The 12,265-nt window shown below is 39.7% G+C and overlaps 1 protein-coding gene across 9 annotated transcripts in view; it reads left to right on the top strand.

The window, feature by feature from the left end:
• SORCS1 (sortilin related VPS10 domain containing receptor 1) overlaps window positions 1-12,265 on the top strand; it is a 591,779-nt gene that overhangs the window by 483,722 nt on the left and 95,792 nt on the right. For 8 of the 9 annotated variants that reach the window (XM_005566385.4, XM_005566384.4, XM_065521387.1 and 5 more), the window contains 6 exons: window positions 766-868; window positions 1,133-1,209; window positions 3,053-3,144; window positions 5,358-5,465; window positions 7,533-7,650; window positions 9,161-9,291. In XM_005566385.4, coding sequence (XP_005566442.3) covers window positions 766-868; window positions 1,133-1,209; window positions 3,053-3,144; window positions 5,358-5,465; window positions 7,533-7,650; window positions 9,161-9,291 — 629 coding nt within the window. The remainder of the gene's footprint in view (window positions 1-765; window positions 869-1,132; window positions 1,210-3,052; window positions 3,145-5,357; window positions 5,466-7,532; window positions 7,651-9,160; window positions 9,292-12,265) is intronic. The other variant, XM_074002674.1, reaches the window with a different exon arrangement.

The following is a 12,265-nucleotide window of genomic DNA, read 5'->3' as shown; positions in this document are numbered from 1 at the left end:
GGGTCAGTTGTTTGGCAGGTGTTTGCATAGTTTCATATACTTTTTCTATACAACTGAGACCAAGGTCTCAAATGGAGGATGACTAAGAGATGCCAACCTACTTTTTCAAAATCCTCCCACCCGACTTGACCTTCTCTCCTGGCTTCGTATCCCATTTCTCCTCTTCAGTCTTTCCTGATGACATACTGTGCTACTCACCTTTTCTGCTTCTTTTTCTTTGTTGTTGCTATTACTCAGGCCTGAAATATTCTTTAACCTCTTGAACATCTACCTACTGTTCATAACCTATCCATCTTTGCTTCAGGCACTGTTTTCTTTTTGGAGTCATTCGTGATTCAAACTTCAGCATAGTATCTCTACCTTCTACAATCTCATACTATTTTGTCTCTACATTTTTTATGGCTGTTAAAATATTCTCTTTTATGGTAATTAATAGAAGGATCTCATGCCCTCTATATAAACTGTAAGCTCTGTAATGACAAAGACCAAATTAGATTATACCTAAAATGAAGGTGATCTTTCCTTTACTAACTTGAAGATTGTTTTACACTTAGTGGACACTAGATATTTGGGGGATGAAAGATGATGGGTAGGTATAGGTACAGTGGGTGGTTGGAGTGGTGCATGGATGTATGGTAAATGGGATGGTTGGTTAGATGGATGGATGGATGGATGGATGGATGGATGGATGGATGATCTAATTCTGAGCTTCAAATGACCATTTTGATTATGTGATTTTGTGGCACTTATTATTTCTCTTTTCAGCCCTATTGCTCACTACACCTTCACCTGAAGGTCTCTGAGAATCCCTACACATCAGGGATCATTGCCAGCAAAGACACAGCTCCAAGCATCATAGTGGCATCAGGTAAGAAGCTTGCCTGGTTTGCTGGCTGTGGTAAATAGTGTTTATTTTAAGAAGCTAGATATCTGTACTTGGAACTTAATGAGCAAGCTAAAAATATTTTTGAAAGGCACCTAAGCCATTGGCCCTGAAGCAAGTCTGCAGAAAACTCCTGCACAGACAGAATGCTTGCAGTCAAAATCTTTCTCAGGCAATGCACCTGCCAATATAGTCCATTGTTGCTTTTGCAGAAAGTTCTTTTCACTAATGTCATCATTCTCTTTCTAGGCAATATAGGTTCTGAATTGTCAGACACTGACATCAGCATGTTTGTCTCTTCAGATGCAGGAAACACCTGGAGACAGGTAAGAAAATACCCTGGGTCAAATCACTGAAGTTTAAGTAACATAAAAATTGCCCAGCTTGGTTCAAATCTGGGAACTTTTTCAGCAGTGCTACACATAAATGCTAACGACTGTGAATATGTTTGTTTTTCCTTTTTTAATAAAAGTCTTAAATCTTGGAATTTAGCAAATATTTATAGAATTAGATTTTTTATCGTTTAATAAAGATGTTCCTTATTCAGAGCTTGTATGTAAGGACATTTATAAGTCACAACGAAACCAAATTAAGTCTGACTAAATTTTTTCCTGTAGATGAAAACCAGAATACCTAAGGGTTTATCATATAGTGAATATGCAGCCTTAAGGGTAGATTACATATCTAATGCTGAGTTGGCTCCATAAATTCCCCTTGCCTTGAAGTCAGAATAGGAAGGAATGCAGATATAGAAATGGCCATTACCCAGGTGGTGTTCTGAGATGTTTAAATCTCATGTGCAAAAGACAGAGTAATAACCATCAGGATGCATATGTTAGAGAAAGTAGAAATGGAATACTTTAAACCAGTGTGTTTAGCTTAAGTGCTTCATGCCTTTCTTCTGAATGAAAATTAGGTACCCATAGCTTATAAAACAGGCATTTAATGAGGTTTAGCAATCTTAACAAGACATGCACCTAATGCATGGTGGTTATACCTCAATAAATATGTTTTAATAACCTACCGATGTTTAATTATCATACAATAACTAGCTGTAAATTGAAATCTAATGCATAGGTAATCACACTTAGCAAGGAGAGCACTCTGCTTTACATTTTAGATAGAGGTGTCCACATTATGTTCCAATTGCCATTTCTTAGCTTCAGACTCTTTATAGATCCTCAGTGGGATTCTGATATTTTGAGCGGAGGAGGAAGGGAAGAAATTTGCATAAGAAACCCCATAGCAATTGATCTTGGAGGTATGTAGAAACTTGGACTATCCTAAGTAAACTTCCTTTGGAGAACAGAGACCTAGGATCCCATTTTCTTCTTTCCAACACCCCAAACAAGGCAGAGAAGTCTTTACTTCTGTAGTCTTGGGGTGCATCTTGGGTATAAGAAATAAACAAATTGGAAGAAGAGTGTCTGTAATGTAACTCCAGGCAAGCCTATACTAATAATCTGAGAGAACAGTATGCATCTTATACAGAAAGGATCTAGAGATTGTTTCCATTGTGTCTCCATTTGACTTCAAATTTGTTTCTCTACATTTGGAGAAAGACCCAATGACACATGTACCCAAAGATGACAACAGAACTCACCATGATTTTGGTGGAACATCTATTAATTAAACAAGAACAGTTTTTGATAACAGTCGGAAACTTCAGAGTAATAAGATCTGGAAAGGGCACTGTAATGCAGCAAGTCCAAGTTCCGTCCATTACTGTATGCATGATCTCAGGCAAGTTACCACATCTCTCTAAACCTTAGATTCCTTATTTATGAACATGAGACTGTTAGAGTAAATGATTTCTAAGGTTCCCTCTGTCTGGAGATGTATAATATATGACAGTTAACCAATATTCTGACATCATCATAACTGGGAATCAATAGAAATTATCATGAAAATGAAGGAATCTAAGCATGAACCCATAAATATTCATTGTTCAAATTTATTTTATACACACCTAAAATTATTTTGTGTAACACCAATGGTACAATAGCCTATGTTGGGGAGAATTGTTCTATAACTTTGTTTTCCCAAAGATTTAGGGAAACCTATTTATATCATGGGAAGGATTTTTGTTCTCATATGAAGACTTATTCTTTGAAGGCTGGGTATGTGTGGATGTGGATGTGTGTCCATGTATGTGTTTTCCTCATCCAGATCTTTGAAGAAGAGCACAGTGTTTTGTACCTGGATCAAGGTGGAGTACTGGTTGCTATGAAACACACATCTCTCCCAATTCGACATCTTTGGTAAGGGCACCTGCTGCCTGTGTGATCTGCACCTGATGGTCCTGCACTGCTAAGATCAGTCTAGGAGTCAGGCTATCGAACTGTGTCTGTTTTTGCAGTAAATCTGTTACCAAAATGCCGAGGTTTGGTTCAGGTCCTCTTACTCTCCACACAAAAGGCTTATCCACTGAGACAACAAATGTTGCCAGGAAAGAAAGCTTTAATTGGGTGCTGTAGCCAAGGATATGGGCAATCAGTCCCAAGTCCATCTCTCTGATGACTAAAATTAGGGGTTTATATAGAGGGAAGAAACGTAACCAGGTGTGGGAAAACAGGAATTAGGGAAGGATAAAGAAGAGGAGGTGAGGAAGAGGAAGTGGTCCACAGGAAGCAAGTTGGCAATTAGACAGTCATGATGGGTAAGTTGTCTGGCTTCTCATTGTCAGATGCCTTTATCTGGTAAGTTTCAGCTCCTTGATAATACCTGGGAGGCCTGATGGTTGGTTTCCTGAGAAAAGAACTCAGATAAGACAAATGTAACTTTCTCAAGTTTTAAGACAGGGAGGATCAATTTCTATGTTTATTCAAAGAAACCGTAAACATTGGTTCTATAGGACAGTTGGGCCAGTTTCAGAATGTCAAGGTCTACTAGAGCAGTGGTGGTAGGAAAGAGAAAGAGACACAGACGGGGGGTGGGGAGGGGGTGATGGGGGGGGGTAGAGAGAGAGAGAGAGAGAGAGAGAGAAAGAGAGTGTGAGAGTGTTTTACTCCCTGAGAGAGAAATTGCATTATACTTTGCAAATGTTATTATACTTTCACCCTCACTCCCTCACCAGTATATTGTTCTCTCAACAAGATTACAGGTAGAACAATGTTCACGATCAGGTATAGTCTCTGAATAGCTTGACTTCTTGCAGTCACCTTTCCCAAATAACATCTCCTGGAGTTTAATATCCATATCCATTTTTGCATTCCACACAGAGATGATCAACTCATCACAGTTCTGCTCCAGTCTCATTTCTCCTGATCTTGCTTTCTTGTTTTTCTTTTTTGAGGTGATATTCCACAATTCTGCCTGTGCATGTCCCACAGATGGATATATAAGGACTAACTTCCAGAGGACTTATCGATAGGCTCTTTCATCCGTGTTTTTGAAAGTGGTTCTCTCCATATATGAGTTTGTCCAAAATCAAAAGCCCAGTTTTCCTTCTACTGTTAGTTATTTTGATGACAGAAGGGAAAGCTGCAAAAGAGAAAAGAAAAACAGGCTAAGCTTGAGCAAGGGCATTCATAAAGAAACGCAGAGCAAAAGAAAGGGTCCTGGGTGACCATCTTAGTTCATTTGGGCTGCTATAACAAAATACCGTCAACTGGGTGGCTTATAAACAACAGAAACTAATTTCTCGTAGTTCTGGAGGTTGAGATGTCCGGGATCAAAGTGCTGGCAGATTCAGTGTCTGATGAAGGCTCCACTTTTGGGTTTATAGATGGCACCATTTTGCTATGTCCTCACATGGTGGAAGGGCAAGGCAGTTCTCTGAGGCCTCTTTTATAAGATGACTAATTCCTTTCATGGGTGGTCCGCCCTTATGATTTAATCACCTCCTAAGGTTTCCACCTTCTAATATCATCACATTGGTGATTAGATGTTCAACATTTGAATTTTAGAGAGGACACAAGCATTTAGACCATTCCAGTGACCATCAGGACTGACGAATTATCTTCTCTTGCTTTCAAGAGCCTATCCTGTACTCATTCATTCAGTGAGGTCAACCAGGATTTATAGTTGTAAGAAGGACACACTGAGGACTTGGTCACTTAGAGATGAGTTGATTGAAATCTAAGTAAGTCTCACAAGGTCATCACTCTTCAGTATCACCTGTGAGACTTGTTAGACAGTAGAGAGGTTTTGGACAGGGTCAAGAGCTTGAGGTCTAAGAAATAAAAAAATATCCAAACTTTCAAAAATTTTATAAAAGACTTATAGTTAATTCCCATTTAATGTAGCTGTTCCTTTATTGATGTTTTAATACATCTGTGTCCCCGTGGCTTGGCTAACTGTATTTCTATTTTCCGATATAATTAAAAATACTTATTTATATGAAAGGCTCATTTTGACAATGTCTCAGCTACTTTTAAAATGTATTATCTCTGGGTTGAGAGTGTCTTCCCTTTGAAATGACTTTTTTTTTTTCCTTCGGAGATCTGATGACTGATATTTTTTATATCATTAGGTTGAGTTTTGATGAAGGGAGATCTTGGAGCAAATACAGTTTCACATCTATTCCACTTTTTGTGGATGGGGTTCTGGGTGAGCCTGGAGAAGAGACTCTCATCATGACGTAAGTTGAAACTATGATGTGGTCCAGCCTTCATAGAAAAGAGTAATCTACAAAAATGTTTTATAGCTAAGCCTGTTTGATTTGTAGCTGTTAGGTTAAGGTTGTTGCATCTTACTGCAAGAGCGTACAGAAAATAGGGAAGAAAAATGTGGGCAGCTATTTTCTTGGTTCTTTGATAGTTTTTAGGAGACCCAGACTGAGGCGCTTAGAGAAATTAGAAGTGACAATTTCAATAGGAAATAAATCTGTACATTTAAAACTTTAATAATAAAGAACCTGCATATGTAGAAAATCTCAGGCATATAGGAATGATTTCGCTTTAAGTCAGAACATAGAGTTTCATCAAAATCCCACAAAGCATTGTATTTTTCCCTGGCTCTTTACCTAACCCAATTGTGAGGCATATGAGGAAAACCGTGAGAACAGTCTGTTCTTGTGAAATTGCATTTATACTCATTTTTGTCTGGAATGTGATGATCATTAATTTGCAAAAGATTAATGACCCTGCCTATGAGCTTCAGTACATGGACTTAGAATTTCAAGTATGAAACTGTAATAATTCATTCCTCTGGAAAATTGGACATGGAAAATAGGGATGGTTGTAAAGTAGTTGATCTGTCATCAATGAAAACTTTCAAGCCAAAGTCAATACTTGGTAAGCTTTCCAATTCTCTCCCCTACCACTACTCCTTTTTTTTTTTTTTTTTTGAGACAGAGTCGCACTCTGTTGCTCAGGCTGGAGTGCAGTGTCATGATCTCAGCTCACTACAAGCTCCGCCTCCTGGGTTCACACCATTCTCCTGCCTCAGTCTTCCGAGTAGCTAGGATTACAGGCACCCACCACCATGGCCAGCTAATTTTTTTAATTTTTTTTTTTTAGAAGAGACAGGGTTTCACCGTGTTAGCCAGGATGGTCTTGATCTCCTGACCTCGTGATCCACCCGCCTTGGCCTCCCAAATGCTGGAATTACAGGCATGAGCCACCGCGCCCGGCCTACCACTACTACTTTTTAATGATGGAAAACAATAATAAAAATCTAATATGACTAATAGCTACACTTTTCTTAATGAGAAACATAGCTAAATTAGCAATGCGTTCCATAATTTGTCTTTCTTCAATTTTTATATTTTCAAAACAGAGATTTTTAAAAACTGACCCAACAGGCCACTTCATGGCTTTTCTTCAAACCTCTGATTGGTAATTCAAACATCTCAGTAAATACTTAAGTCTCTCTGAGTAAAGAGAATAGAATGTGCAATGTAGGAAACCATTATTAGTACTTGGTTCTGCTGATCACTTTCGCTAGGGGCTGGTGGGAAGGTAAAATAGCATGGAAACCATGGGAACTGTGTACATGAGCAAGATAACCTAGAAGTCTAATCTTGGACCACATAGAATACAGCATTTATGATTGTTTTTCTCAACCATATTTTCCCAACCAATCTTGTGGCACAATATGTACAAGTGGGCTCTTGAATTAAACACTCTGGGTCTGGTTCTACCTGTTATTATGACTTGATTTTGTTTTTTGCAATGTTAACAAAACTCATTGAACCTCATGTTATCTATCTGTGAAGTGGATCCAGTAATAGTACCCTCCTCGGCCAGGTGCAGTAGCTCACACCTGTAATCCCAGCACTTTGGGAGACCAAGGCGGGCAGATCACGAGGTCAGGAGATCGAGACCATCCTGGCCAACATGGTGGAACCCCATCTCTACTAAAAATAAAAAAAAATTAGCTGGGTATAGTGGTGCACGCCTCTAATCCCAGCTACTCGGGAGGCTGAGGCAGGAGAATCACTTGAACCAGGGAGTTGGAGATTGTAGTGAGCCGAGATTGCACCACTGCCCTGCAGCATGGTGACAGAGCAAGACTCTGTCTAATAAATAAATAAATAAATAAATAAAATAAAAAGTACCCTCTTCATGAATGTGTTTTGAGGATTAAATGATGTGATTCATGTAATGTGCTTAGCTCAGGGTGAACACTCCACAAATGCTCTCTGTAGTTATTACTCATGGCATTATTATCATTGTGATTATTTTTATCACCATGAACTCTGTAGAGTGTTTGGACACTTCAGCCACCGCTCTGAATGGCAGCTGGTCAAAGTAGACTACAAGTCCATTTTTGATAGACGGTGTGCCGAAGAGGACTACAGACCCTGGCAGCTGCACAGCCAGGTAGGAGGAAAAGAACTGAGACTAAGGCCTGGGCAGGAAGCATGAGTGGTGTTGGGGGAAAGCTGGTTGCTAAGGTATAGGAACTAGGATGATCTAGGCCAAAATGTCCATCTACTGTTTACTTACACATTTTGTGTTCCACAGCAGTGAACAAGCTCACCATTTATAGCTTGTTGTGAAGTCATTTCTGTTTTTATTGTGCTAAAATATAATGAGATAAAATTCAAATGTGCTTGGCTTAGACTTACAACTCAAAATGAAATACCAATTCAGCACTGAGATCCAAACATAATTCATCTAAGAATGTCATATGGTTGCATGGTGGGGGAGGGGATAAGGAAGAGATCTTCAATGTTATCTAGCAGTGCAAACAGAGACATAAAATAACAAAATTATGCTGGGTGAGTGTTGCCAGATAAATCCTTCTTCCCATTTGCCTTGATTCCTTGGAACTATATAGTACTTTTTGCCTCCTTGCCAGGTACTCCTGGTATGAGAATGCAGAATTATTAATAGGCAACTTCCATTTGTCCTGGCCTCTCACCTATTCAGCTTATATCAAAATGCTTGGATTGAAGTGTCTCTCCCTTGATTTCCCAAGGTACAAGTCGTTCCGCAGATCTCTCAAAGGATATGGTAGAAGTACCTGCTGCAAAGCCATCACCATATTCAGGCAGAAAAACGTCATATACCTCAAACCTAGACTAAGTAATATATTTAAATGTAGATGTGTAATGAAGCCAGTTAAAGTGAGTTTGCTCAAGAAAGACAGTGTTCAGTAGATTAAGCAAAATTCTACTCTGATCTTTCAGAAACACAAGAGGAAGAGTGTGTCTGATAGTGGGCCCTGCGTTATCTGGAAACACCCACCCTATTCAGAGGCTAAACAATAAAATCGCTCATTTACATTGCTGATATTTTCTCCTTTGGGATGCACAGTCATTGTGATATTCAAAGCTTTTATTTATTTTGTGGGAAAACACTGAATTTAGCTCTCTCGCTTGTCTGGTAGAGGAGCATTAAAATCTGTGCTATAAAGTTGTGTGGGCAGAGGCATAATAAATCGAGGCAAAATGGATCTTTATATTTCTTAGCAATGCTCCTCTTTCATGCTCTCATAAATGACCAACTGTGTAAATCTTTTATTATAGGGGAATTGAACTTAATTACTACAGATTTGTTGGCAATGCACTAGGTGCAGACTGAGTATTACTTAACTGTGTGTCCTTCATGGCACTGCACCCAGCACTTTGCCAAATAAAGGTTTGGTAAGTGCACACAAAATTAAGGATGTTATTTAATAATCCTCAGTGATTGTTAGGATTGCCTTTATAGTCAGGTTGTATAAGAGGGCTCTAGACCACAAAAGGAAAATGTTGTTAGCACAAAGAGGGCTACCAAAGTTCACATTACACTAAGATTTGCAAATGTCTCCCTAAATGTCACTCATTTGGAGCAGGGAAAGTCCAAACTGTGTGCCCAAGTATTTGTGATCCTCCTCTGCTTACAGGGGGAAGCGTGTATCATGGGAGCAAAAAGGATATATAAGAAGCGAAAATCAGAGCGGAAGTGTATGCAAGGAAAATATGCAGGAGCTATGGAATCTGAACCCTGTGTCTGCACTGAGGCTGATTTTGATTGGTGAGCTTGTGCAGTTATCTCCTGGAGCCATTCGGTGTATCAAATCCACATGGGCCTGAATGAAACCTTAGAATTGAAATAATAGTAACATACATAGGGCTAAGTGGCAAGCTTCATATTCTTATAAAATTACCTCATAGTTTACTAGCTATGTACATGTGTATGTGGGATAATCAAGAGTTTCTTTAGACTGAAAGAGGACTCAGAAGATGGCTGGTAATTATCTTCATATAATTGCTAGATTCCTAGGACCAAAGGAGAGCAGATTTGGCCGGGCGTGATGGCTCATACCTGTAATCCCAGCACTTCGGGAGGCTGAGGGGGGTGGATCACTTGAGGTCAGGAGTTGGAGACCAGCCTGGGTAAAACCCCATCCCTACTAAAAATACAAAAATTAGCTGGGCATGGTGGCAGGCACCTGTAATCCCAACTACTCAGGAGGCTAAGGCAGGAGAATCGCTTGAACCCGGGAGGTAGAGGTTGTAGTGAGCCAAGATTGCGCCACTGCCCTCCAATATGGGTGTCAGAGGGAGACTATCTCTTAAAAAAAAAAAAAAAAGGCAGATTCTTTCTGTGCTGCTTCAAACAGCAACACTGGAAACAGTAAGAAACAGTAAGTGTATTTTTTAGGGAGCAAACAAAACAAACATATTTGTGTTCTAGATGAAAGCTTTCTAGAATCTAGGATTGCCTGTAGTGGAATAATAGCCTTTAAGGGCAGTAAATTTTCTGTCCCTGCAAGTTTTCAAGTCGTAGTTAGCTGACCACAGCTTATGAGATTCATGGAAGACATTCTCGAACTCAGAGCAAGGATGGATTCAATGGCATTGCAAATCTGTAACTCAGTGAACCTAGCGATAAAGGAGACTGCTTGCTTTACCAGGATTAAGCTAATTTAAACTGGAGAAGTACTGAGACATTTAGAGGTTAAACTCTAAATGTGCCATAGAGTGCCATAGAGTCCTTCTTGAGACATTTACTCAGCAGAAAGCTAGCTTGTGGGCACAGTGAAGCCCTTGGCTTGTTGTCAGTGCTAATTGTTCAGGTAAGGCTTACACATTATTGAGGACAAGTAGGTGGTAACTCCCTTGGTATTTTCCATCTCATTTTCCATTGTTTTCTTCCCTCTTCTTTTTGCTTTTCCTTTATTTGTTTGTTTTTAATTTAGAGAACGCAATCACTAAATGTATACATATGTGTTACCAAACTTGACCGACATAAGAACTAAAGTCATTTTTTAACAATTTATTTCTAGCTGTATTGCAATCTCAGGTTGCATACTGAGAATCATTAAAATATCAGTGATTGGACTGAGATACTGTGTCATACTCATCACATATCTTAGAAAAGTTAAACCTTCTCTTGTGGTAGACATCTGGAGATATTCTAGCACTAAGAAGGTCTGACAAGAGTGGCAGCCAGCAGTCAGACCAGTAACCCACAGCTGTACCCCTTGTTGGTGAGGACGCCAAGCCAAGAGCCAATGAAATATCTCTTTGGGCTCAGCCAGAGGGCAACAGAGTTTCAGTTACATTGAAGCTCAAAATGAAATCTTCAGGGGCCTCCCCAGTTGTGACTTCTGTTTTAGTTAGAGCAGTATTATCACAATGACAAATATATTTTATCTTTGTACTACCCTTCAGGACTCACACCCTGAAATGCATTCACAGGGAAAACTGCCATGAGATTTTTAAGTCATTTGTCACATCCCTCTTTCTGAAGCAACTGCTTCTTCTTCTTCTATCCTGTTCAAGGAAGATTTGCAAAGGAAGTTAGCATCTTACATTAGTGGTTTAGCTTTTGCCTTAAGAAACAGCCATTCTTTAGCAGGAGGCAAATTTATTCTCTGGACCCAGCCATCCCATTACTGGGTATATCCCCAAAGGATTATAAATCATGCTGCTATAAAGACACATGCACACGTATGTTTATTGCGGCACTATTCACAATAGCAAAGACTTGGAATCAACCCAAATGTCCATCAGTGACAGACTGGATTAAGAAAATGTGGCACATATACACCATGGAATACTATGCAGCCATCAAAAAGGATGAGTTTGTGTCCTTGGTAGGGACATGGATGCAGCTGGAAACCATCATTCTTAGCAAACTATCACAAGAACAGAAAACCAAACACCGCATGTTCTCACTCATAGGTGGGAACTGAACAATGAGATCACTTGGACGCGGGAAGGGAACATCACACATCGGGGCCTATCATGGGGAGGGGGGAGGGGGGAGGGATTGCATTGGGAGTTATACCTGATGTAAATGATGAGTTGATGGGTGCTGACGAGTTGATGGGTGCAGCACACCAACATGGCACAAGTATACATATGTAACAAACCTGCACATTATGCACATGTACCCTAGAACTTAAAGTATAATAATAATAAAAAATAAATAAATAAAAAAGAAAACCAAAGAGAAAAAAAAATGAGATGAGATGTCCCAATGTCCTGATTTCTCCTCGAAACATTTGCTTCTCTGGGAATCTTTTCTACAGGCTTCAAAGGAAGCCAGTCTTTTGCTGTTGTTGTTGTTGTTTTTCTTTTTCAATTGTAAGCTAGTCCAGACTGAAAGGAATACCAGATAAGGAAAGCAATTAGATTTCTCCTCTCCCACATCCCTTGTGCCCCTCAGTCTTGGCCCAATCCCTGCATTCGTTTGTGATTGGATCGGCTACTCATCCCACCAGCTGAAATGCATTCTGAGAAGTGGGAAATTAATCGCGAAGGAGGCCATTGTAAGGTTTTCTGATCCAGTGGGATTTCCGTAACTGCATGATTTCTGATAATATTTGGGAAGGCTCATCACGACCTTGTTGGGTTTCTACCAGCAGCTGGAGTTTCAGTGATTACACCTGGCTGTAGTGTAATGAAAGGTGATTGTCCCTGAGTGTTTCTCTTTGGTTTGGCTTTCTCCTGGACAGTTCCCCAAATGACCTTGCCTGTCCCTCTCCAGCATTTGTAAA

The sequence above is a fragment of the Macaca fascicularis genome, chromosome 9 (assembly GCF_037993035.2).
Source record: "Macaca fascicularis isolate 582-1 chromosome 9, T2T-MFA8v1.1".
NCBI lineage: Eukaryota > Metazoa > Chordata > Mammalia > Primates > Cercopithecidae > Macaca > Macaca fascicularis.
The sequence above is the reverse complement of the archived record's forward strand: the minus strand, read 5'-3'. Positions and strand labels throughout refer to the sequence as shown.